The 22,909-nt window shown below is 45.4% G+C and overlaps 2 protein-coding genes across 2 annotated transcripts in view; one reads left to right on the top strand and one right to left on the bottom strand.

The window, feature by feature from the left end:
- The window catches only part of RpS19a (Ribosomal protein S19a), a 45,720-nt gene extending 29,826 nt beyond the window's left edge, over window positions 1-15,894 (top strand). Inside the window, exons 23-32 of the mRNA XM_028321977.1 lie at window positions 356-593; window positions 946-1,218; window positions 1,624-1,759; window positions 2,079-2,184; window positions 2,458-2,583; window positions 3,199-3,344; window positions 12,285-12,490; window positions 12,835-12,899; window positions 14,649-14,787; window positions 15,302-15,894. Coding sequence (XP_028177778.1) covers window positions 356-593; window positions 946-1,218; window positions 1,624-1,759; window positions 2,079-2,184; window positions 2,458-2,583; window positions 3,199-3,344; window positions 12,285-12,490; window positions 12,835-12,899; window positions 14,649-14,787; window positions 15,302-15,363 — 1,497 coding nt within the window. The 3' untranslated portion in view covers window positions 15,364-15,894. The remainder of the gene's footprint in view (window positions 1-355; window positions 594-945; window positions 1,219-1,623; window positions 1,760-2,078; window positions 2,185-2,457; window positions 2,584-3,198; window positions 3,345-12,284; window positions 12,491-12,834; window positions 12,900-14,648; window positions 14,788-15,301) is intronic.
- An 85-nt stretch (window positions 15,895-15,979) lies between these two features.
- LOC114365480 (uncharacterized) lies at window positions 15,980-21,659 on the bottom strand. Its single transcript, XM_028322066.1, has 8 exons — window positions 20,618-21,659; window positions 19,996-20,525; window positions 19,440-19,766; window positions 18,771-18,912; window positions 18,039-18,180; window positions 17,613-17,721; window positions 16,980-17,107; window positions 15,980-16,573 (listed from the first exon to the last, which is right to left on the bottom strand). Exons 1-8 carry the CDS (start codon window positions 21,484-21,486, stop codon window positions 16,430-16,432), a joined length of 2,391 nt encoding a protein of 796 aa, XP_028177867.1. The 5' UTR covers window positions 21,487-21,659; the 3' UTR covers window positions 15,980-16,429.
- Window positions 21,660-22,909: the final 1,250 nt, after the last annotated feature.

Raw genomic sequence — 22,909 nt, 5'->3', positions numbered from 1 at the left:
CAATTTCCGTCTTTTCTATCGCTCTCATCAAATGGTGATTCTTTGCGATAGAAGGAGACGACATGACCAGAAATGGGTAGCTGAAACTGTGGCCGATAGTACAAGCAAGAGTAGTAAGTCATGATCGTCTCTGGGAGTGCATTCCACATCAGCTATTGACCAATGAGGGCTATCGTTTTAGCGCTCACCAGTTGGCGCCATTGTAGAGTAAGGTCCTGTCAATCGCCAGGGGTGCCAACTGTTAAGTATAAAAACGATAGCCCTCATTGTTTCTTCGTTTGACACTTGCAACATGCGCCTATTGTTATTTTTTTGAAATGAGCCTTATTAACACCTATCTCCTTCTTATAAACAGGTAACAGCATCAAATAACGCATACACGTCGAACTCTTCAGAAGTGGCCAACATAACGTTCGAAGAGTTCGGTGACGTAGACGATCTTACCAACGTCAGTATGACGCGACTTAACACATCTGCTGTGTTCCTGTCTTGGTTCCACATTCGAGGCGTGGAGGGATACAAGGTGCAAGTCAGGCTGCCGCCTCAGTATCCTAGGAGAGAGCCGACGGAGACTAAAGCACATAACATTACTGGTAAGTTGTAAAAGATTTGGCAAAAGAGTGGTTAAAGTCCGGTCGCCGATAAGGATGGGTAATTATACCTGCTCAGCGACCGGACTTCAGTCTGAAAATAATTAAATTATAGACCATAAAATCAACTTTTTCATTTGTGTTTCTAGTATATCAATCATACCTGATCCTAAACCAGCCCAGGTGTTTGTGATACAGGAAGGTGATACAAGGAAACATGATGATTGAACAATGATTTAACTAATTCAATCAATAAAACAAAAAAATAACCAATGCAATGTTTCAGTTACTCTTTTAATTTCTTAGTCATCTAGGATATATTAATTTAGTATTCTAATAAGTTTTTTATTTTCAGTGACGAACCTCCCACCGGGCGTAGACCTCTTCATCGACATCCGAGCTTTCAAAGCCTCATTCATCGGCGAACCTTTCACGATCCCGTTACATACATTCGGCGAACCCGATGAGACTTTGAACCTGACCGCCATCTTGTTGAAGGATAAGGGCACTTCGGTACAGCTGCGCTGGGCCCCGCCTACGGGTGATAGATATAAAGACAAGAACCTTACTTATGAAGTGCATTACACTAATGTCGTGAAGAGGCTGCAACCTGGAGCGATGAATAACGGTTAGTACTTTTTCTTTCTAATTTGCTGCCTCGACAGTAAATATAAATCGTAAGCGTTTATAAGCAAAATAACAATCGCTATGGCAACTCCCAAAACTTTCGGCTGTTTTCGGCGAGGACACGTTTGCTAACTTCAATAGTGATGTGTTTCATTATTTTTTTTGCAGTGACAGAGCATACCATTACCATTTTGCTTATAAGCTCTTACTATTTCTATTTTCCGCCAAACGCACCCAATGTCTTGTATGAATATGACATTGTCAAACGATATTTGCTAGTAGAGAAAATCCCGTAGAAAAAGGACGTACAGTTTTATCAGAATTTCGTTTTCTTTACATACAAAACCTTAGTCTTGACCATAGATCTATTAAATCTATTCTGCCACTAAGAGTTATAACTTTCCAGATACCAAAGTGGTGACGTCTCAGACCAGTATTCAGTTAGACGGCCTGAATTCTTGCGAGAGCTACGTGTTTGCCGTAGGAATGGTGGGCGGCCCGCTGTCCAAGCTCACGGAAGTCATCACTAGAGAGAATCCCAAGTAAGTTATAAAATCAAAGATTGAGAATTTGATAGATATGAAATAAGCATTTTTTTTGTCTGAGAGAGTAACATAAAGTTGCTAGTTTAAAGCTAATAACTGCTTTATAACTTGGTGCCTAATTTCGTCATGATTAAAATTTATATGTGTTTTAGTTGAAAAGATTTTTTTTCCTTAAACCTTGAAAAAAAATCAGGTTAAACCTTGAAGAAATAACTATAAAAATAAAATACTTAATTATTTTTATACGTACTTCAGAAATGTATGTGAGGAAAATATTAATTGCCATGATTTTAAAACATCGATTTCATGTTATTAGAGCTCCAGTGAAAAACCTGCGTGCTAACTATGACGAGAAAACCGGGAAACTCACCATCTTGTGGGACGGCAACTGCGATGTGTTGAGCGAGGCAGTTACTTACATGGTAAGTAAATAAAGAACCACTAAAATAGTGTTATATAATGTTTCAGTTGGTTTTGTTAAAAAATATTTTATAATAATTGCCAATGTTAGAAAGAGTCTATTTTCCAATGTTAGAAGGATTTATACAATAATTTCATCATTCACTCATGGCTATACAATCTTGTGGTTATGTAAGCTATGCGGCTATTTGAATCAGCAAAGATGTGCTCGGAATAGCGTCTGCCTTAGGCAGGTAGAAACTTCTATGAAATATTAAAGAAAGCATTGTTTACAGTTGGACGTGACCGAAGAGACTCGCGAAAAGACTAGCAGTTATGAGTTACTGCCGACCAAGAACGCCAAGCTCTCTCACGTATTAGAGGGCGTGCCTGTCGGCGCCCGCTATCACATCTGTGTTCAGGTACTTGATACAAGGATAATCGATAAGAATCCTTTCATCTTTTGTAAAATTATGAATTAATAAACATTCAGTATCCGCGGGTGTGACATGCGAACGTAAAAATGGTTTTGATAGAAAACAAAAGGTTTGGTTCTTACACCAACGTTAGTGACGATGTGTGACCGATAAAATTTACATAAAATTTAATGAAACATTCTCTTATCAACATTTATAATACATTCATTAACTTTGCGCCTGCTCTGCACCTTATACTCCTGTGTTTATTAGATGTGTACTGAGTGAGTGAGAGATTTACTTTGACTGTTTCATGTAGGGCACTATTTCTACACTTCAAAGTGTACAAATTCCAATATAACAAGCTTCACTTATACTTGTACCATTACTAACTCATTGGTTCCCAAACTTATTTGAGACGCGCCCCCTTTCGACCATACAAAAAATTCCGCGCCCCCTCCTCCAGTCAAGTTTATTTATTGGTCGTATCGAGCAGTCTGGAATGCATTCTTTCAGCGGTCGCAGGTTTTTTATATTTAAGTACACAGATGGTCCCTTTAAAGGTCTGCGCCCCCCACTTTGGGAACCAATGCTTTAACTAATCTGTGTTAACATTTGCAGTCGAAGATAACCAACGCATCCGTAGTGTGCACCAAAGTGCGCGCCGGCGAGGTGGCGGCGCCGCGCGGCGTGGTGGCGTGGCAGTCGCCCAACGGACACGTCATGGTCAGCTGGAACGACGCGCACGACCACACCAACCCGCACAAGTATGTCATATATTGTGCATTTTAAGTAGTCGTGATAAGATCGATTTTATGACATGTATTTCGTTCGTTCGTTCGTTTCAGCCAAATGACGTCCACTCCTGGACAAAGGCCTCCCCCAAGGTGCATGGTCTACGAGCACGTAGAATTTCGTCCAATGACCCCAAGCTACCCATACTTATTATGTTGCTGTAGCGTTCCCACACTCACTGCGGGCGCCCGTCGCACAGTCGCGACAATAATATAATTACGCGCGAGCTATAAGGATAGGTAGCTTGGGGTCATTGGACAAAATTCTGCGTGCTTACAGACCGGGCTTTACTAGGTGGACCGACGATCTGGTAAAGGTCGCGGGAAGAGCCTGGATGCGGTCGGCGCAGGACCATTCATTGTGAAAAACTTTGGGGGAGGTCTTTGTCCAGCAGTCCGGTGTATAAAAGTGTTTTGTATTGCTCTGTGACATGGTGGTCAGTGACTTTAGTATGTTTTGGACAGTGGCAGTGACGCGCACTGGGGTGCGTGCCCGAATTAATCCGAGGCAATGGCATTGATAATACTTGTGTGTATCTAAATCCCGGTCCGTGAGCACGTAGAATTTTGTCCAATGACCCCTAGCTACCCATCCTTATCGCTCGCGCGTAATTATATATTACTGTCGCGANGTTTTTTTACACCCTGTATAAATATTTAAAGAGTAATTAAAATAAAGTAAATGAGTCTATAAAGTAATACTCAACTTAATAAATACATAATTACAACTATAGAGACGTTTCATCATCATCATCATCATTTCAGCCACAGGACGTCCACTGCTGAACATAGGCCTCCCCCAATGACTTTCACATCGCCCGGTTAGTAGCGGCCTGCATCCAGCGCCTTCCTGCTACCTTTATCAGGTCGTCGGTCCACCTTGTGGGTAGACGTTTGAGATTATATTATTATTATTTACTTTTACACAGTTATGTACTACAGCTTACTTTATGTATCACTATTGTTATAAAAATAATAAATAAATGAGTTTGTGAATGTTGAGACGCAAAATTATTGAAAATAATACTTTCACAAATGCCTATAGTTATAAGGCAGTTTATAGCTTATAAATACATTCGTTTAAATATAGACACACTATCCTTAATTCTAATCATTAAAGAACATCGCACATCAGTATATTATTATACCCCTCTCAGACTATTTGTGGGGTCCTCATTTACCCCACGCGAGTATTTAGTTGGGAGTGCAAATGTATAATAGGATAAACGTAATCGAGGTGCTAATTTTTATTTGAGATTCTTATTGTCGAAGGCCAATACGCCCCAGAAGCCCCGCTACATCACATGCACTGCATTCTTATCGCATGCGTCTAATTGTAATGGGGTGCATCGTTACCCCATGTGACTATTTAGTAAGGGGGTGCATACGTACCCCCTGATTACTATTCCGGGGATAGGAGATGTATACGTATCCCACTTGAGTATTTAGTTGGTGGGGTGCTAAGTTACCCCAGTCAGTGCGTAGACCGCTAGTCCTCAGCAGCTGCTATTTTCATTGGTGGGGTGCATTTGTACCCCAAGCGGCAATTTATGAGACATTATAGTAATAGCGCGCAATCCCCAGTTGTATTTAACAGTCTATCTAACAGTTGGCGGGGTGACACTTCACACTACCTATGAAACATAAGTCCCTTCTGGCGCAGTCGGGTAATAATGGGGTGTAAGCCTACCCCAGCTAGTCTTCATGCAGCGGCCCCTTCTGCCACGGCGCGGGGTCCCTCGGGCCGCGTTGTCCGCGCGCGCGTTTAGGCCACGGCTTCTTCAAATGCACATGTTCTACGTGGGCTCTCTGCTCGCCCGCGGTCGTGAAACATTTGCCGCACGTCTCGCATTTGAACGGCTTTAGGCCGGTGTGGATCTGAAACAAATCATACCAGGTCATTCATTCTCCTCGAATTGATGGGGTGCATTCATACCCCAGTGCAAGATAAACGCTTATACTTCCAGATACAAACATGACATGTAATCTCTGCATCCATTCAGATATTCTTCGGGGTGAAAACTTTCTGTACAGGTTTTTTGCATCCCTACATGCTAAATTAATCGCGTGCAGCATGACCCTACAATTTGGCAAACAAGGTCACAAAAAACGAATAACAAGTTTTTCCCCAAGTAAAATGAACGACTACAAAATTTTGCGTACGTTAAAAAGAAATACAGAGAAAAAAGGCGTTCGGAAATTTTTATACAAGAAAATAAAAATATTGAAAAATGCATCTAACAAATCGTTTCGGGCACAACAGATACTTTGCCAAATTGATTTTTTTTTATGTGACAGGAGGCAAACGAGCAGACGGATCACTGGATGGTAAGTGATTACCGTCGCCCATAGACACCCGCAGACCCAGGGGCGTTACAGGTGCGTTGCCGGCCTTTAAGGTGAAGATACGCATTCTTCTTGAAAGCTTGCAGGTCGTATCGGTCCGGAAATACCGCAGACGACAACCCATTCCACAGTTTGGTTATACGGGGCAGGAAGGATGGAGTGCATACAGGCCCCAATATGAGAAAAGGTGTCTAAATTAGAAACAAAAGGTGATATATACTCACAAACATGTGTCGTCTTCTATTATTATAGAAAGCAAAGTGTTTCCCACACAGCGGACACTCGTAAGTAGGTCTCGAAGCGCCGTGTACCCTCATTATGGAAGACCAGATTCGTCTTCTGAGTGAAACATAGTGAGCAACTACAACTGTTGGGGTGCACCAATACCCCACGCATAAAATGAGTGGGGTGAATCCAGACCCCAGCGCTAAATAAAAAGGTGGATAGATAAGATACTCACAAACATGTGTCGTCTTCTATTATTATAGAAAGCAAAGTGTTTCCCACACAATGGACACTCATAAGTAGGTCTCGAAGCGCCGTGTACCCTCATGGAAGACCATTAGTCATCTGCGTGTAATATAGTGAGATGCGACCACAACTATTGGGGTGCACTAATACCCCACGCGTAAAATTAATGGGGTGACTTCAGACCCCAGCGCTAAAGAACAACCTACAAGAGTGTTTCATTTCAACAGTGAGCAACCACAACTGTTGGGGTGCACCAATACCCCACGCGTAAAATGAGTGGGGTGAATCCAGACCCCAGCGCTAAATAAAAAGGTGGATAATTTGTAGGGTGACTCCAGACCCCGACGCAAAAAAAAAGTATTAAATACTCACAAACATGTGCCTTCTTCTATTATTGTAGAAAGCAAAGTGTTTCCCACACAATGGACATTCGTACGTAGGTCTCGAAGCGCCATGCACCCTCATATGGAAGACCAAATTCGTTTTCTGAGTGAAACTCTTCTCGCATCGGTCGCATTTGAATCGTTTCTCGCCTGTGTGCACCCACATATGGTCCTTTAGGAGCGCCATGCTCTGGAAGGAAATTGAGCTTTAATTTGATATGGTGAACGTGTATTTTGCATTGCTTTTGGATGGGACGGTAAGGTTCAAATACATTAGTTATAAAGACATATTTATCCGAAATCTAATTATGCAAATGCATTAAAATGTTAAATGGATTAAAGTATCCAGTCCCTACAAACATATTTGTAACATTATAAAATGCATGAAAAAAAAAGTGAACGGTCGGGGGTCGTCAAATATGTTTTCATACGTTCGTGTCCTGAAAAAGGTCGAAAAACACTGATGTAGACCAATCCTAGTTCTAGTAGAGCGAGACAACGAACCTGGAATATCCTGCCGCACTGCTCGCACATGCACGGCGTCTTCATAGCGGGGTACTTGGTTCGATTCTTGTCGGGGTGCGCGCGGCGGAAGTGCTGCGCGTACAGTCGCAAATCGCGGAGCTGGACTCCGCACTAAAAGAAATTGCAAAAAAATACTGAGTAAAATAAACAAAAAAGGTGGGGTGCAAATCACCCCAAAAAAAGGTTATCGGTAAATATCAGGGATGTTATGGATATCCGTAACCGTAACCGAAACTTTCGGATATCCGAAATAAAAAAATAACCGTAACCGAAACCGGTATAATATTATTCCTATATCCGTAACCGTATCCATAACCGAAACTACATATCCATAACATCCCTAGTAAATATGTAGTAGAATCCAAAAATATATCCAGTGACTTGTAAACTGTGGGGTAAAAAAAAAGTCATTTTGACCCCGTATGGGTGTGCATTGAACGCCACAACACTAAAGACTTTAACGGTGGGGTGCAAAAATACCCCAAAGTATTATTTCATACAGTAGGGTACATAATTCGCTTTTCATGCCCGGCTTGCTCTGTGTCGATGCTAGTTTATGGCGGGGTGGCATCGGGTGGTCCACGGTCTCCTTTACAGATGGGGCGTCCATCATCCCTTACACAGGATTCCACGGCCCCATCACACGGGGGTCCAGGGCCCACGGCCCGCCTCCTACTGGGGGTCCAAGGTCCATGGCCCCTCACACGGGGATATGGGATACCTGCACTTAACTTCGAACTCCCATGTTCTTCTGATTAATTTCGTTGCGGGTCTAATGACAGTTTAACTTTCCCCCGGGACAAACTTGACCTTCACTGGTTGGGTTATTGGCGGTCAAGCTGTAGATCCTGGCTACACAGGAGTTGCAGCGGTGGGAACGAGAGGTGGGAATATTTCGCAGGTGACGGGCCGCCGCTCTATTTTCCACATCGCCCACCCGTTGCGACCTGTCTCGATGCAGCTACTCTATGGTGTGGTAGCCCTCCTCACATGGGGGTCCACGACCCCCTTCATATGGGGGGTCCATGACTCTCATCACAAGGGGGTCCACGACCCAATAAAACGGGGTTCCATCGCCTATCATATGGGGGTCCAATGGGGGTCCAGGGTACACACGGGGGTCCCTTACCTGCTCGCAGGTGACGGGCCCGGCGCCCGCGGGCCGGGCAGGCGAAGGCGCGTGTATGACGGGCCGCCGCTCTATCTTCCACATCGCCCACCCGTTGCGACCTATCGATGCCTAATCTATTATGGTGTGGCCCCCTTTTCACAGGGGGTCCACGCCTCCTCACACGGAGGGTCCATAGTTCCTTCATATGGGGGGTTCACGCCTCAATCAAATGGGAGTGCAAGGCCCTATCACACGGGGGTCCACAGCCCCCTTACACGGTCCATTGCCCATCACATGGGGGGTCCACTGCCCATCACATGGGGGGTCCACGACCCAATCAAACGGGGGTCCATCGCCTATCATATGGGGGGTCCAATGGGGGTCCAGGGTACACACGGGGGTCCACGGCCTTACCTGCTCGCAGGTGACGGGCCCGGCGCCGGCGAGAGCGCGTGTATGACGGGCCCGTTGCGTTCCGTATTGATGCCTACTCTATAGTAGGGTAGCCCTCCGCAAATGAAGGTCCACCACGCCCCCCTTTATATGGGGGTCCACGGCTCCTCACACGGGGGGTCCACTTCACTGGGGGTCCAGGGTCCACGGCCCTCTTCCCACTGGGGGTCCAGCGTCCACGGCCCTCTTCCCACTGGGGGTCCAGAGTCCATGGCCCCCCTCTCACTGGGGGTCCAGGGTCCACGGCCCCCTCACACGGGGGTCCATAATTCCCTCACACGAGGGTCCACCACCACCAAGGGGGGTCCACGGCCCCATCACACGGGGGTCCCTTACCTGCTCGCAGGTGACGGGCCCGGCGCCGGCGGGCCGAGCGGGCGAGGGTGCGTGTATGACGGTCCGCCTCTCTATCTTGACACTACTGGTCTATGGTGGACTGGCCCCTGGGGTCCACGACCTATGAACCTATCACATGGGGGGTCCACACTTCCACAGCCTCTCGCACGGTGGTCCACGCCCCCTTTATATGGGGGTCCAAGCCCCCTTTATATGGGAGTCCACGGCCCCCCATCTACTGGGGATCTGAGTCCATGGCCCCTCACACGGGGGACCACGGCCCATCACACGGGGGGTCCAAAGTCCACGGCCCCTCTCTGACTGGGGGTCCAGAGTCCACGGCCCCCCTCCTACTGGGGGTCCAGGGCCCACGTCCCCTCTCCCACTAGGGTCCATGGTCCACGCTCCTCCCACTGGGGGTCCATGGTCCACGCCCCTCCTACTGGGGGTCCAGGGTCCATGACGGGGGTCCCTTACCTGCTCGCAGGTGACGGGCCCGGCGCCCGCGGGCCGGGCAGGCGAGGGCGCGTGTATGACGGGCCGCCGCTCTATTTTCCACATCGCCCACCCGTTGCGACCTGTCTCGATGCAGCTACTCTATGGTGTGGTAGCCCTCCTCACATGGGGGTCCACGACCGCCTTCATATGGGGGGTCCATGACTCTCATCACAAGGGGGTCCACGACCCAATCAAACGGGGGTCCATCGCCTATCATATGGGGGGTCCAATGGGGGTCCAGGGTACACACGGGGGTCCACGGCCTTACCTGCTCGCAGGTGACGGGCCCGGCGCCGGCGAGAGCGCGTGTATGACGGGCCCGTTGCGTTCCGTATTGATGCCTACTCTATAGTAGGGTAGCCCTCCGCAAATGAAGGTCCACCACGCCCCCCTTTATATGGGGGTCCACGGCTCCTCACACGGGGGGTCCACTTCACTGGGGGTCCAGGGTCCACGGCCCTCTTCCCACTGGGGGTCCAGCGTCCACGGCCCTCTTCCCACTGGGGGTCCAGAGTCCATGGCCCCCCTCTCACTGGGGGTCCAGGGTCCACGGCCCCCTCACACGGGGGTCCATAATTCCCTCACACGAGGGTCCACCACCACCAAGGGGGGTCCACGGCCCCATCACACGGGGGTCCCTTACCTGCTCGCAGGTGACGGGCCCGGCGCCGGCGGGCCGAGCGGGCGAGGGTGCGTGTATGACGGTCCGCCTCTCTATCTTGACACTACTGGTCTATGGTGGACTGGCCCCTGGGGTCCACGACCTATGAACCTATCACATGGGGGGTCCACACTTCCACAGCCTCTCGCACGGTGGTCCACGCCCCCTTTATATGGGGGTCCAAGCCCCCTTTATATGGGAGTCCACGGCCCCCCATCTACTGGGGATCTGAGTCCATGGCCCCTCACACGGGGGACCACGGCCCATCACACGGGGGGTCCAAAGTCCACGGCCCCTCTCTGACTGGGGGTCCAGAGTCCACGGCCCCCCTCCTACTGGGGGTCCAGGGCCCACGTCCCCTCTCCCACTAGGGTCCATGGTCCACGCTCCTCCCACTGGGGGTCCATGGTCCACGCCCCTCCTACTGGGGGTCCAGGGTCCATGACGGGGGTCCCTTACCTGCTCGCAGGTGACGGGCCCGGCGCCCGCGGGCCGGGCAGGCGAGGGCGCGTGTATGACGGGCCGCCGCTCTATTTTCCACATCGCCCACCCGTTGCGACCTGTCTCGATGCAGCTACTCTATGGTGTGGTAGCCCTCCTCACATGGGGGTCCACGACCGCCTTCATATGGGGGGTCCATGACTCTCATCACAAGGGGGTCCACGACCCAATCAAACGGGGGTCCATCGCCTATCATATGGGGGGTCCAATGGGGGTCCAGGGTACACACGGGGGTCCACGGCCTTACCTGCTCGCAGGTGACGGGCCCGGCGAGGGAGCGTGTATGACGGGCCGCCGCTCTATTTTGACACTTGTCTATGGTGGACTGGCCCCTGGGGTCCACGACCTATCACATGGGGGGTTCACACTTTCACATCCTCTCACACGGGGGTCCACGTCCCCCTTTATATGGGGGTCCACTTCACTGGGGGTCCAGGGTCCACGGCCCCCCTCCTACTGGGGGTCCAGGGTCCATGACGGGGGTCCCTTACCTGCTCACAGGTGACGGGCCCGGCGCCCGCGGGCCGGGCAGGCGAGGGCGCGTGTATGACGGGCCGCCGCTCTATTTTCCACATCGCCCACCCGTTGCGACCTGTGTCGATGCCTAATCTATGGTGGGGTAGCCCTCCTTAAATGGGGGTCCACGGCCCCCCTTACACCGAGGTCCACGCCTCCTTTCATGGGGGTCCACGTCTCCCTCACACGGGAGTCCACTGCCCATCACATGGGGGGTCCACTGCTCATCACATGGGGCATCCACGACCTAACACACGGGGGTCAAAGGCCCCCTCACATGGGGGACCACGGCTCCTCACACGGGGGGTCCATTTTACTGGGGGTCCAGGGTCCACAGCCTCCTTCAATATGGGGGTCCAAGGTCCATGGCCCTCCTCCTACTGGGGGTCCACGGTCCACAGCCCCCCTCCTCTCACTAGGGGTCCAAGGTCCATCACACGGGGGTCCTTACCTGCTCACAGGTGACGGGCCCGGCGCCGGCGGGCCGGGCAGGCGAGGGCGCGTGTATGACGGGCCGCCGCTCTATTTTCCGCATAACGCGCCCGTTGCGTTCCGTGTTGATGCTTTGGGAGTCGTTTCTTATGCGGTTTCTGGAATAAATGGAATAAAATAATGGATATTAATAATTCCACACTGTGGTGGNCTGTATGGCGAATGCCTTTGCCTTTTCCTGCAAGAGGAAAGAACGAAACCAAAAAAAAAAATCATTCGTCTGTATATCTCATTAGTCTGTGTATCTCATTCGTCTGTCAGATATAATCGATGCCATTTCTGTGATCGTAGCGGTGCGTTGGGGCAACGGCGGCATCGGCATCTTTGAATCGATTATGATTTCCCGTCACTAAAAGTTGGCTGTGACGTCACAGTAGGTATTAAAAAGTCGGCACGCTTGGTTTTAATACAGATCGTGTTACTTGCGTTATCTATGTATATCTATATCTGTGGTCGCGACTGTGCGATTGGCACCCGCAGTGAGTGTGCGAGCGCGATAGCAACATAATTACGCACGAGCGATAAGGATGGGTAGCTAGGGGTCATTGGACAAAATTCTACGAGCTCACTGACCAGACTATAAAATGTGTATGTTTTTCAACCGAGACATTAATTTCCAGGCCAACCTACCAAGTGATAGTATCTGATAAGGAGATCCCCGAGGACCTGCTTCATCCCGACGAGGACATGAAGGTGGCGTCGGCGGAGTTCTCGCCGCTACTGATGACGGCGCCGGCGCGCGGCCCGCTCTACGTCAGCGTGCGCGCCGTCACGCCGCAGGGCTACTACAGCGACCTCAGCGAGGTGCACACGCTGAGCATGGAGGGTGAGTGACGTCACGCCCGTGCGAGCCTGCCCCGAGCGCGGCATGACTGTCTCTTTAAGGCTATAGGGTGGGTAGTGAACATCCTATTCAATTGACATACACACGGCCACACTGTTAACTGTGCATTGCCTGTCATGTCGTCTCGTTATATCGCAAAGAATCACCATTTGATGAGAGCGAGAGCAAAAACGGAAATGGATAGTTAACAGTGTGGCCGTGTGTACCCATTTTTGAGCTGTCGTAATACGACTCTCGAATAGTGTCTTGAAATCATTTGTATCGACAACCCTATTGCAGTGTTCTCCAGTTTACTGTGTACTAAATCGACTTTCATTTGTTTTTAGCAGCGGCCGAAGCGGAGACTGCGAGCATGGGCAACGCAGTCTGGTGGGGCGTGGGCGGCGCCGCGCTCTCGTGTGTGGTCCTGGGTGGATTGCTAGTCCACGCATTGCAAAGGCACAGGAGACTGGCGCGCTCCTTCTTACGGTTCACTGCGCATACGCCGCGGTATGACAGCCGCCGCGGGCAGGCCACTATTGGCGACCACGGTGAGTGCATTCGATACCTTTTTTATTCATTGTGACCTGTATCTATGCAAGTGAAAGGTCACGTGCTGCAGACTTGTGGAACATTTTGATTCTGACGCTTGCGTGCGGAGCACTATTGGTAACCATGGTAAGTGCAGTCAACAGTCTTATTCTCTCTCGTGCGTGGTACTAGGCGGATTGCTGGTCCACGCGCTACAGAGGCACAGGAAACTGGCGCGCTCCTTCCTGCGGTTCACTGCGCATACGCCGCGATACGACAGCCGCCGCGGGTAGGCCACTATTGGCGACCACGGTGAGTGCAATCAACAGTCTTATTCTCTCTCGTGTGTGGTCCTGGGTGGATTGCTAGTCCACGCGCTACAGAGGCACAGGAGACTGGCGCGCTCCTTCTTACGGTTCACTGCGCATACGCCGCGGTATGACAGCCGCCGCGGGCAGGCCACTATTGGCGACCACGGTAAGTGCAGTCAAGAGTCTTATTCTCTCTAGTCAGTGTTGGGTGGATTACTAGTCCACGCATTGCAAAGGCATAGAAGACTGGCGCGTTCCTTCCTGCGGTTCACTGCGCATACGCCGCGGTATGACAGCCGCCGCGGGCAGGCCACTATTGGCGACCACGGTAAGCGCAGTCAACAGTCTTATTCTCTCTAGTGAATGTTGGGTGGATTTCTAGTCCACGCGCTACAGAGGCACAGGAGACTGGCGCGCCCCTTCCTGCGGTTCACTGCGCATACGCCGCGGTATGACAGCCGCCGCGGGCAGGCCACTATTGGCGACCACGGTGAGTGCAATCAAGTCTTATTCTCTCTCGTGTGTGGTCCTGGGTGGATTGCTAGTCCACGCGCTACAGAGGCACAGGAGACTGGCGCGTTCCTTCTTACGGTGCACTGCGCATACGCTGCGATATGATAGCCGCTGCGGGCAGGCCACTATTGGCGACCACGGTGAGTGCTGTCAACAGTCTTATTCTCTCTCGTGCGTGGTCCTGGGTGGATTGCTAGTCCACGCGCTACAAAGGCATAGAAGACTGGCGCGCTCCTTCTTGCGGTTCACTGCGCATACGCCGCGATACGACAGCCGCCGCGGGCAGGCCACTATTGGCGACCACGGTGAGTGCAATCAAGTCTTATTCTCTCTCTTGGGTGGTCCTGGGTGGATTGCTAGTCCACGCGCTACAGAGGCACAGAAGACTGGCGCGCTCCTTCCTGCGGTTCACTGCGCATACGCCGCGGTACGACAGCCGCCGCGGGCAGGCCACTATTGGCGACCATGGTGAGTGCAGTCAACAGTCTTACGCCCGTATTTACAAACTATGCTTGCTTAAGTGAAGTAGCAAATCGAACGCACATCGTTGAATAGAGCTCTGTGATTGGTTTCTTTCACCCTGTGCGTCCACGCGCACTGTGTGACCTCATAGCAATGTTTGTGAATACGAGCGTTATTCTCTCTCGTGCGTGGTCCTGGGTGGATTGTTAGTCCACGCGCTATAGAGGCACAGGAGACTGGCGCGCTCCTTCTTGCGGTTCACTGCGCATACGCCGCGGTACGATAGCCGCCGCGGGCAGGCCACTATTGGCGACCACGGTGAGTGCAATCAAGAGTCTTATTCTCTCTCTTGCGTAGTCCTGGGTGGATTGCTAGTCCACGCGCTACAGAGGCACAGGAGACTGGCGCGTTCCTTCTTACGGTTCACTGCGCATACGCCGCGGTATGACAGCCGCCGTGGGCAGGCCACTATTGGCGACCACGGTGAGTGCAATCAACAGTCTTATTCTCTCTCGTGCGTGGTACTAGGCGGGCTACTAGTCCACGCTTTACAAAGGCACAGGAGACTGGCGCGATCCTTCTTGCGGTTCACTGCGCATACGCCGCGGTACGATAGCCGCCGCGGGCAGGCCACTATTGGCGACCATGGTAAGTTATCGACTATGATATTTTGAACTCTACGATTGCAGCTCCTTATGCACATAGAAAAGGTTCCTTACATTCAACTCGCGCGCATCGGCCACCACTATTGGTGACCACGGTGCGCGCTGTCAACAGTCTGCTCGCAAGCAGCCTCAAAATGTCGATACATGCGCTTAGTCTCTCTCGATGGCACAATGGATAGTTTAAATACGGAACCCATAAATTCATAGGTGGTTATAGGTAGATACTACCTGCGAATTTTAGATTAGTTACTTAGATTCTAGGTAGAAATTAATGAGCAAGGAAATGAGTAATGTATCTGAAATACATAATTAAGTAATGTTTCGTGTTTCAGACGACGACGACGTGCCTCCCATCCAAGGCTTCTCCGACGACGAGCCGCTGGTGATAGCGTAAGCCTGTGATGAACCCGTGATCTTGTCGTAACATAGTATTTATATTTATTGTCCATGTCTAGGTAATCTTTACTCATTATATTCAATAATGTGGTTGTTCAAATTTTAGTCACACACTAAATTTAAGTACAGAAGTCAGTTTCACAAATACAAAATGTATGCACTGATTTATTGTAATCTAATTTAACCACAGCCACGAGTAAATTATTCGTTAAGAATGTTATTCTAGTACTGATTTATTTAACGCGCCTAGAGTATTATTATGTTATGAAATGTCTATGTTTAAGTTGTTTTAAGAAGAGTTGTTGTATACTGTACATTCGACATACGCGTTAAGTGTACGCCATATGCTTTTTTATTATTATTATTTGCCAAATTTTTGTGCGTTATGACAACGAACTTTATATTGTTGATAGAAAAAGACATTTTGCTTGCTCATTTCGATGTATCGTATCGTAGGATAGAACCGCAACTATCTCGTACATTAAATTTATTCGAGTTCGACACCAAAGATCGTTATAAGTACATTTAATTAACATTACAACCTAAGGTTTGTGTTGAACTTTGTGTGAGAATTAAAACATTTAGTAAAGGATCTCTTCATTCCCAATGTACTGTGCATAGTCGTTTTAAGTCTTTAGTTCCTATAAAATTTCGTAGCCACGTCATCTTTTTGACAATTTTTTTCTAATATTATTTTTGTTTAAATTACTGTCATAGAGAGGGCTGGACTCATATAAAAATTGTAAAAAAACATTGAATTAAAATGAATATAAAATATATTTCAACTACTTTTCATTTTAGCCTCCTTAACAATTAACACTAATTAATTATACTAAACACACAGTTAAAAGTGTTAACACTAAGAAAATATAAGAAAACAAGTTACATTTCCTTGTTACTTTTGACCTTGTAAAAGATTTATGGATAGCTAAAACTAGAGAAAATGTTCTGAAAATTACATTCTATGTAAAAGCTACTTTTATACTTATTATTTCTTCCATAATCTGCTGCCGAGGGTGCCCAACATTTTAATGTCAAGTTTAAAATCGAATGATTAATCCATTCTATTCAATACCAAGGTCTTCGAAGGCTCGGACGATCCAATCCTGAGCCGGGAGTAGCACCAACGCGTTGTCACGCCAGACTGACACACCTACAGCTGTTTTGCGGCCGTTGGTATTGCAAATCAATGGGCCGCCGACCCCAGTCTGGAAAGAGTATGAACTCAAATGTATTTTAGTACGTAACGTTCTTGCTCAGACATTTGCAGATCATGTATGCTCATTGTCCACTATAAAATTCAAGGTGTTATTGTTTGGGATAGTAAGTCCCAGGTCTTAATACTGGCTATGTGACAGAGAAAATACTTGAAATTCGTGTAGTGGTTAACTTCATTTACTTTAAATTCAGTTCCTGAAATGTAAGAATAAATTAATACGCTAAAAGTCGCAAGATACGAAGTTTCAATGAGTATTTGTTTAGAAAAATTGGCATAAACATTGCATATCCCACGGGCATGTGAGACGGATTTTTTAATACTAAATTAGCGTGCGATTTACGAATGTTTTAGCGAACTAGTGTTGTAGTGTAGAAAAACATGATATTGATACTCACTACGGTGCCACGCGTCTTTACAGTGACGCAGAAGCCATCGTCCGGAAAGTCGAGGGACTTTAAGCGCGCTGCACACTCCTGTTCGGAGGCTAGCGAGACCCTCTGCCAGCGGGGCTTGGGGCGAACGTCTAAAAACAAAATAATTGTGTTTTAAAGTTATAGGTACCAAAAATGGCGCATAATGCCAAACTTGATTTTTACCTACTCAAGAAAGTGAACTATGAATTACATCAAATTTATCTTGTTTTCGATGGTTAAATGCACTATTTTACGAGGATCGTAGGTACACCAACTTGGAAGGATATTTGTTTATGTATCGACGTTAGAAGTCATGAAACATCAAAAGTTTACAAGTGACTGGCTTTTCCCCTCGGCTTTCTTATCAAAATCCGTTCAGCAGTTTTGCGTAATTTAAGTCATCCTCTTCAACTTTTACATTTCAAGGCATTTCAATCGGGTAAGGTGAATTATGCCCGTTTTCACCACCAATCCCTTATTTTTAAGTGACCTAGGGGTAAAAAAAAAACAAACAAATTCTTGTTATGTCTTAACCATAACGTCACTTAAAAATTAGGGATTGATGGTGAAAACGGGCATTAAAGTCGCGAACAAATGCTAGATCGGAGGATCTACCTTGATCAAAACCACCCCAGCCGAAGAACATGCAGTCGTCACCAGTAGGCGCGCTGCCGAGACAAGCTGGCTGCACTTTGGCGTTCAAGTTGAGAGGACTGTTCCAGTGCTGAAATAAATTATTTTGTAAGTTAATTCTTATTATTATGTGTACTAGTAAATGATTACGACTATTAGTTAAGCTTTAAGTTATTTGCTAAATGTATGTGCAATACTTTTATGTAGTTTTAATATTTTCCTTGGTGTTCACAGATTCTACTGGGCCAAAAAAAACAACAGTTTTCTGTTTAACATGCGCAAGGTATTATTTTACGTAAGTAGGTAATCGTCGTGTTTTTACCAGTGCCTTACCTGATAATTAACTAAATAATATTAGGTAATGTTCCGTTTTTTAATAAATTAAACTTAATATTTATTTAGTCTCACCAAAAGCGCTAGATCATGTGCCAAAATTTTAGGGCGATATTGAGGGTGAAGAGTTACGGCGACGAAGCGGCTTTGAGCCCGAGATCTGTCATTAAGATTCCACAAGCCAGCTAACAGAGTAATTTCTTTTGAAGAGGTTCGTCTGAAATACAAAATGAATAAACATTATAACATAAATATATTTTTAAGGGCAATAAAGGTTAATATATTAATATCACGTAGTGTATGGGACAGAGTAGGTACCTACGTGATCTTATTTTATGAGTTAGATTCTAGATTTACTAATAAAACTTACACGCTCGGTGATCAGTGTTTTAAAGTGACGTTTAGTATGGAAATGTCATTTTAAAACAGTGATCAACAACTGTGTAACTTTATATTAGTAAGGGGGTTATTTATCTACCTATTTTAGTTCCCACGCGCGAATTAATTAGCATCTCATAAGCATAAATAAGTATGATATTCTGTTGTACATTCTGTTACAGATAATAATAATAATATTATTCTATTAAGCAATAAAAGCTATTAATTTAACGAAAAACGAACGAAAGAACTTGGTTCATTGTGTAGGTGAATTCAAATTCAAAATCTTCATTGCTCATATTAAGATCGGGTATTTAAAGGTAGGTATAAGTAGTAGTAGATAATATAATAAGATCATCCTACGCTGTGCTTGTCTATTTACTAAACTGTTTGCTACATTTTTAACCTAACTTTATACGACATACGAACCCATAGACACAATCGCCGGTGGTGACCGCGGCCCGGGGATGCACGATCGTGGCGTAACACAGAATGCCTTGCGGTCTCCTAGTCAACACCGCAAGAGCCATCCAGGGGTGCGACCCGCTAGCCGCTTCGCCGACCTGTTTATCTTGAACAAAAGATTTTGAAATAACAAAGTACACTCAGCATTTTCAAGAGCAATTTAGATTCTTTCAAGTCGTTATTATATGAAACTGAATTACTGAAAATTACCACACAAAGCACCGGCACCGCTTCGGATCTACTGTAAATATATGTCAACGTGAAATTGTAAACTCTGTCAGTTTATAATACATAACGCGTTAGATTGTAAACTAACAGTGGGTTAGGTTAGGTTAGATTGTAATTTAACTACGTCAGATTGTAATCTGACGGAATTCACAATTTTACGGTGACATATACACTACGATTTACATATAAAATTGTTGCATATTCAGTTCTAATGGTTTCATAAAAAGTTGATTTATTTTAGGCTTGATGTCATTAAAAGTAAAAATCTCAGCAAAAGTTTGCGCTCAGTAATTCAATTACCTAGTAACATCGTCAAAAAGGGATCTCTTATTTTCAAAGTATACCTACTTACTAATTTAAATTCTATACGGCTATACGTAAAGCAAGACTACGAATTCAGCTTACCATTTCTATTTATTTCAATTTGGTGCCGAGCAGTTCTGCCACAATTCTCAAACACTTGTTGATTGTCGTCAACAACGCCCAAGTCGACTTTTATGGGCTCCGTGCTGTCATCTTCAGTGCTTCCTTCAGTTGTACTTCGTCTCGTATTCTTTGCATAAAACTTATTCTTGTTTCGCCCCAAATTCAGAAGCTTAAATCCTTGAAGAACTTGGAAGTTTGGGCTTGACTGAAAACTAACAGTTTGACCCTCAGGGTCTCGTGTGAAGTCTTCCGGTGAGCCTGTTGATACTTTTGCTGGTCTGCCTCGCTTGGGAGTTTTAGAACTTGCTGGAAAATAAAATTGTAAAAGTAAAAATCTATTTCAGTTGGTCTTTATTCAAAAGCTCCGGAGTCCAATTTATTTATGAAACGAATTCATCCGATTACGTTTTTTGCTTTAATCGAGTAACAGAATACTCTTTTATATCGTGGTGAAGTAAAATAGTGCCGGATCTTTTTGATTTTTATTTGAATGCGTTTATTATTTTTTTAAGTTGCATGATAGTTAAGCGCTTACATTTCCTGGGGTCAATTGTGGAGTATCCAAACGAAGTTCCATCATCCTCATCACTGTCATCACTGCTAGCACCGTAAGATGGTTCAGGACTATCAAAAGACCATGACGGTTTGGATGGATTGTCGGAGTATAAACCGACTAGGCCTGGCTTAGGCAGCTCTACTACATAATCCTCAACATAGTCAGGGTCGTCGTAATCTTGTTTTTGTGAGCCATGGGTTCCTGGCTTCTTCAAATTAGAACCTTTTATGTTCCAATACGGGTCTTCGTAATAATCATCAACTGGAGTGACGACTCTAGTATGCGTCACCGTCGTTGGCTTAATGTTTTGAGGCCGAAATTTTTGTCGTAACAGAAAATCTCTCTGTGATAATGCTGGATTAACTGATTCTTGTTTATTAGACCTTCGAAAACGATTTGGTTGGCTTTCTGAAGAATCGGGGAACACTATTTTGGATGATTCTGTATTTAGTGGTAAAATGCAACAAATTAAGTGCGATTGTGCACTAATTAGCTTCTTAGTATTGGACCTGAAAAAGTGGTTTAAAAATACACTATAGCATGAATTTTATTTTTTGTAACTAAAACGTTGAAAAATTAAGTAGGTAGGTATGTCACTTACCTTTCTCGGTTGTAAATTACGCCATTTCTTCGGTAACATTCATTTTTCTTAACGTAGGAGCAGATATTCTCCGAGTTTAAATTATCTTTTGTGTCAATTAATGGTTTTTCGAATTGGAGTAAATTTTCGTCGTCAATCTGAATCACCATTTTACTTGGAACATCTTTAGTTGACTCAGTTGTGTTGGAAAGTGTTGGCCAAAATATTGTGTCGTCTTCAGGGAATTTAAACAAAAATAAATCTTCCCTATTTTCATTGTTTTCATCGTTTATGGTATTTTTTGTAACAGGGACGTTTTTCGAGTCGTCTTTTGATGTAGGCTTTGCAAGTGAATTAATAATGTTGTTTTGAGATGTCGAAAGATCTGATAACTCAGTTTTTAACGGATACTCGATGAAATTATCTTCTTCTGGATATTTAAATACGAACAGATCTTCACTTGGTTTGGATATAACTTTCTGAGTATCTGAAGTTACAAGATTTGCATCAATCGCAGATGTTAATTTATTTACTTCTTGATCTGAAGGAGACAATTGATGTAATGGCCGTGTTTTTGTAATATCATCGTCGTCCGGCCATATGATACTATTCGAGTCTATTGAATTAATTTCTTTTTCTTTTCTCCACTTCTCTTTTTCTGAAATTGCTTTTTGTAGTTTATCTTTTGTTATCAATAACGAGTTGTCACGAAATATTATTTTTGCAGATTCATCAGTATCAAACTCACTCAGTTCTTCGAATTTCGGAGGAGCTGGTTCTTCGCCTGTAAGTTTCGTTAGTTTATCACTTAACCACCAAAAATCACCGTTTATTTGCGCGTAAGTTGTTCTTGCGAATATAAAAAAGCAAATCAGGATATTTGTTTGCATTTTCGTAGTTGCGTGTGCGTTCGCAGGAGTGTTGCGAAAATGTGTAAAATCGCAGGAAGTTCCAGTGCGCGGCGCAATTATCCGACGATTTGCTACGAATTTACATTTGATGACAAACACACAATACTCTTTTAGGTTCAAATGGCTGATTTACGCACGCTCTGCATTGACTAAATAAGTACTGGGATAAATGCAGTAGATGTTGCGTTAGTCATTTATTGATTTGTAACAGGAAAACTGCTATTCCAGTTAAAGAAGTAGGAACTGATACGATATTTAGGTCATGGGAAATATTGTTTTAATTAGGTCACAAAACAAACACTGTTGCTAATTAGTTACTAATATTACTACTAATGATATCATATTATAATATTTATTTATTTATTTTAATTACACAGGTTTATACCTTATTACGTAATTAAATAGTTAGGTAACAACAAACATAATAACAACACCTATACAATATGTTAATGTTACTAATACCAGGCCTGGCTCACTCCGCGCGGTACATCCGATAATTACCTACAGCGGAGCGCCCCGCCGGCGGGTATTATATCAGTCGAGTGTCACGCGCACGCCCGTCGGGACTTGATCTTTTGCCTTTAATAAATAATTTCTTTTGAATACAATTTATGATGTTTTAAGAATTTTATCGTTAAAATATTAACTATTACCTTTCCGTGTAGGTAAATTAAACGGAAGATAGATACACCAAATTACGACAAGCTAGTTCTTTTACCATAATGCATAGGTACCCCAACAATATTCAATAAAAAATAAATTGTTGCCAAAGTACAGCGAGTAACATTAGATTAAGTTTGTGCAAAGCCAAATACAAATGGGTATTTCTCATCGCCACGGTTCTCATCGTCACCTTCGTGGCGAATTTTATTTCTAACTTATTTCAACTTTTTTTAAACAAAAATTGTAGCGCTTGATGTGAAGATTGTATTCTCAGTAAATCAGTCAAATAGTAAGTCTCGTTTGGAAGCTTTAACGTTTTGAATTTTTTGATGCCACGAAAGTGATTCTGTACTTCACAGCAATATTTTTTTCAAACTTTACTACTGTAAATGTCTTATTTTCATAGATAAATAGCAATAACATAATACCTACTTAATTACAAGATAAAATTTTACCGATTACGTCACCTACTAAGTTACAAGATTCTACGCAATTGGTTTTAAGGGTGACACTGGTGGCATTCTGAAATGCTAAAGAAGTAAAAAACGGATTATCAGAACCTCAATAAAAAAGAACTCTAACTGATTTATNACTATTACTTATTCTGTGTTAATACAATATGTTCAGAAATGGCAAAGTACCTAAATGATCTTTTTGATAGGACTTTGAGACGTGTTTGAATAGTGTACCTAATTGGTTACTACCTTTCCATTCATAAATAAATGAATAAAAAATAAAT

This window comes from Ostrinia furnacalis, unplaced genomic scaffold (genome assembly GCF_004193835.3).
Source record: "Ostrinia furnacalis isolate ACB-3 unplaced genomic scaffold, ASM419383v2 OfSCF0450, whole genome shotgun sequence".
In the NCBI taxonomy this organism is placed as follows: Eukaryota; Metazoa; Arthropoda; class Insecta; order Lepidoptera; family Crambidae; genus Ostrinia; species Ostrinia furnacalis.
The sequence above is the reverse complement of the archived record's forward strand: the minus strand, read 5'-3'. Positions and strand labels throughout refer to the sequence as shown.

Excerpts from the sequence above, each read along its gene's own strand:
- LOC114365480 (XM_028322066.1), bottom strand. The coding sequence starts at position 21,486 with ATGCAAACAAATATCCTGATTTGCTTTTTTATATTCGCAAGAACAACT. Across the intron at positions 20,526-20,617 it reads GTAATTTACAACCGAGAAAG|GTCCAATACTAAGAAGCTAA; the intron begins GTAAGTGACATA and ends CCACTTTTTCAG. Across the intron at positions 17,722-18,038 it reads CACATGATCTAGCGCTTTTG|CACTGGAACAGTCCTCTCAA; the intron begins GTGAGACTAAAT and ends AATTTATTTCAG.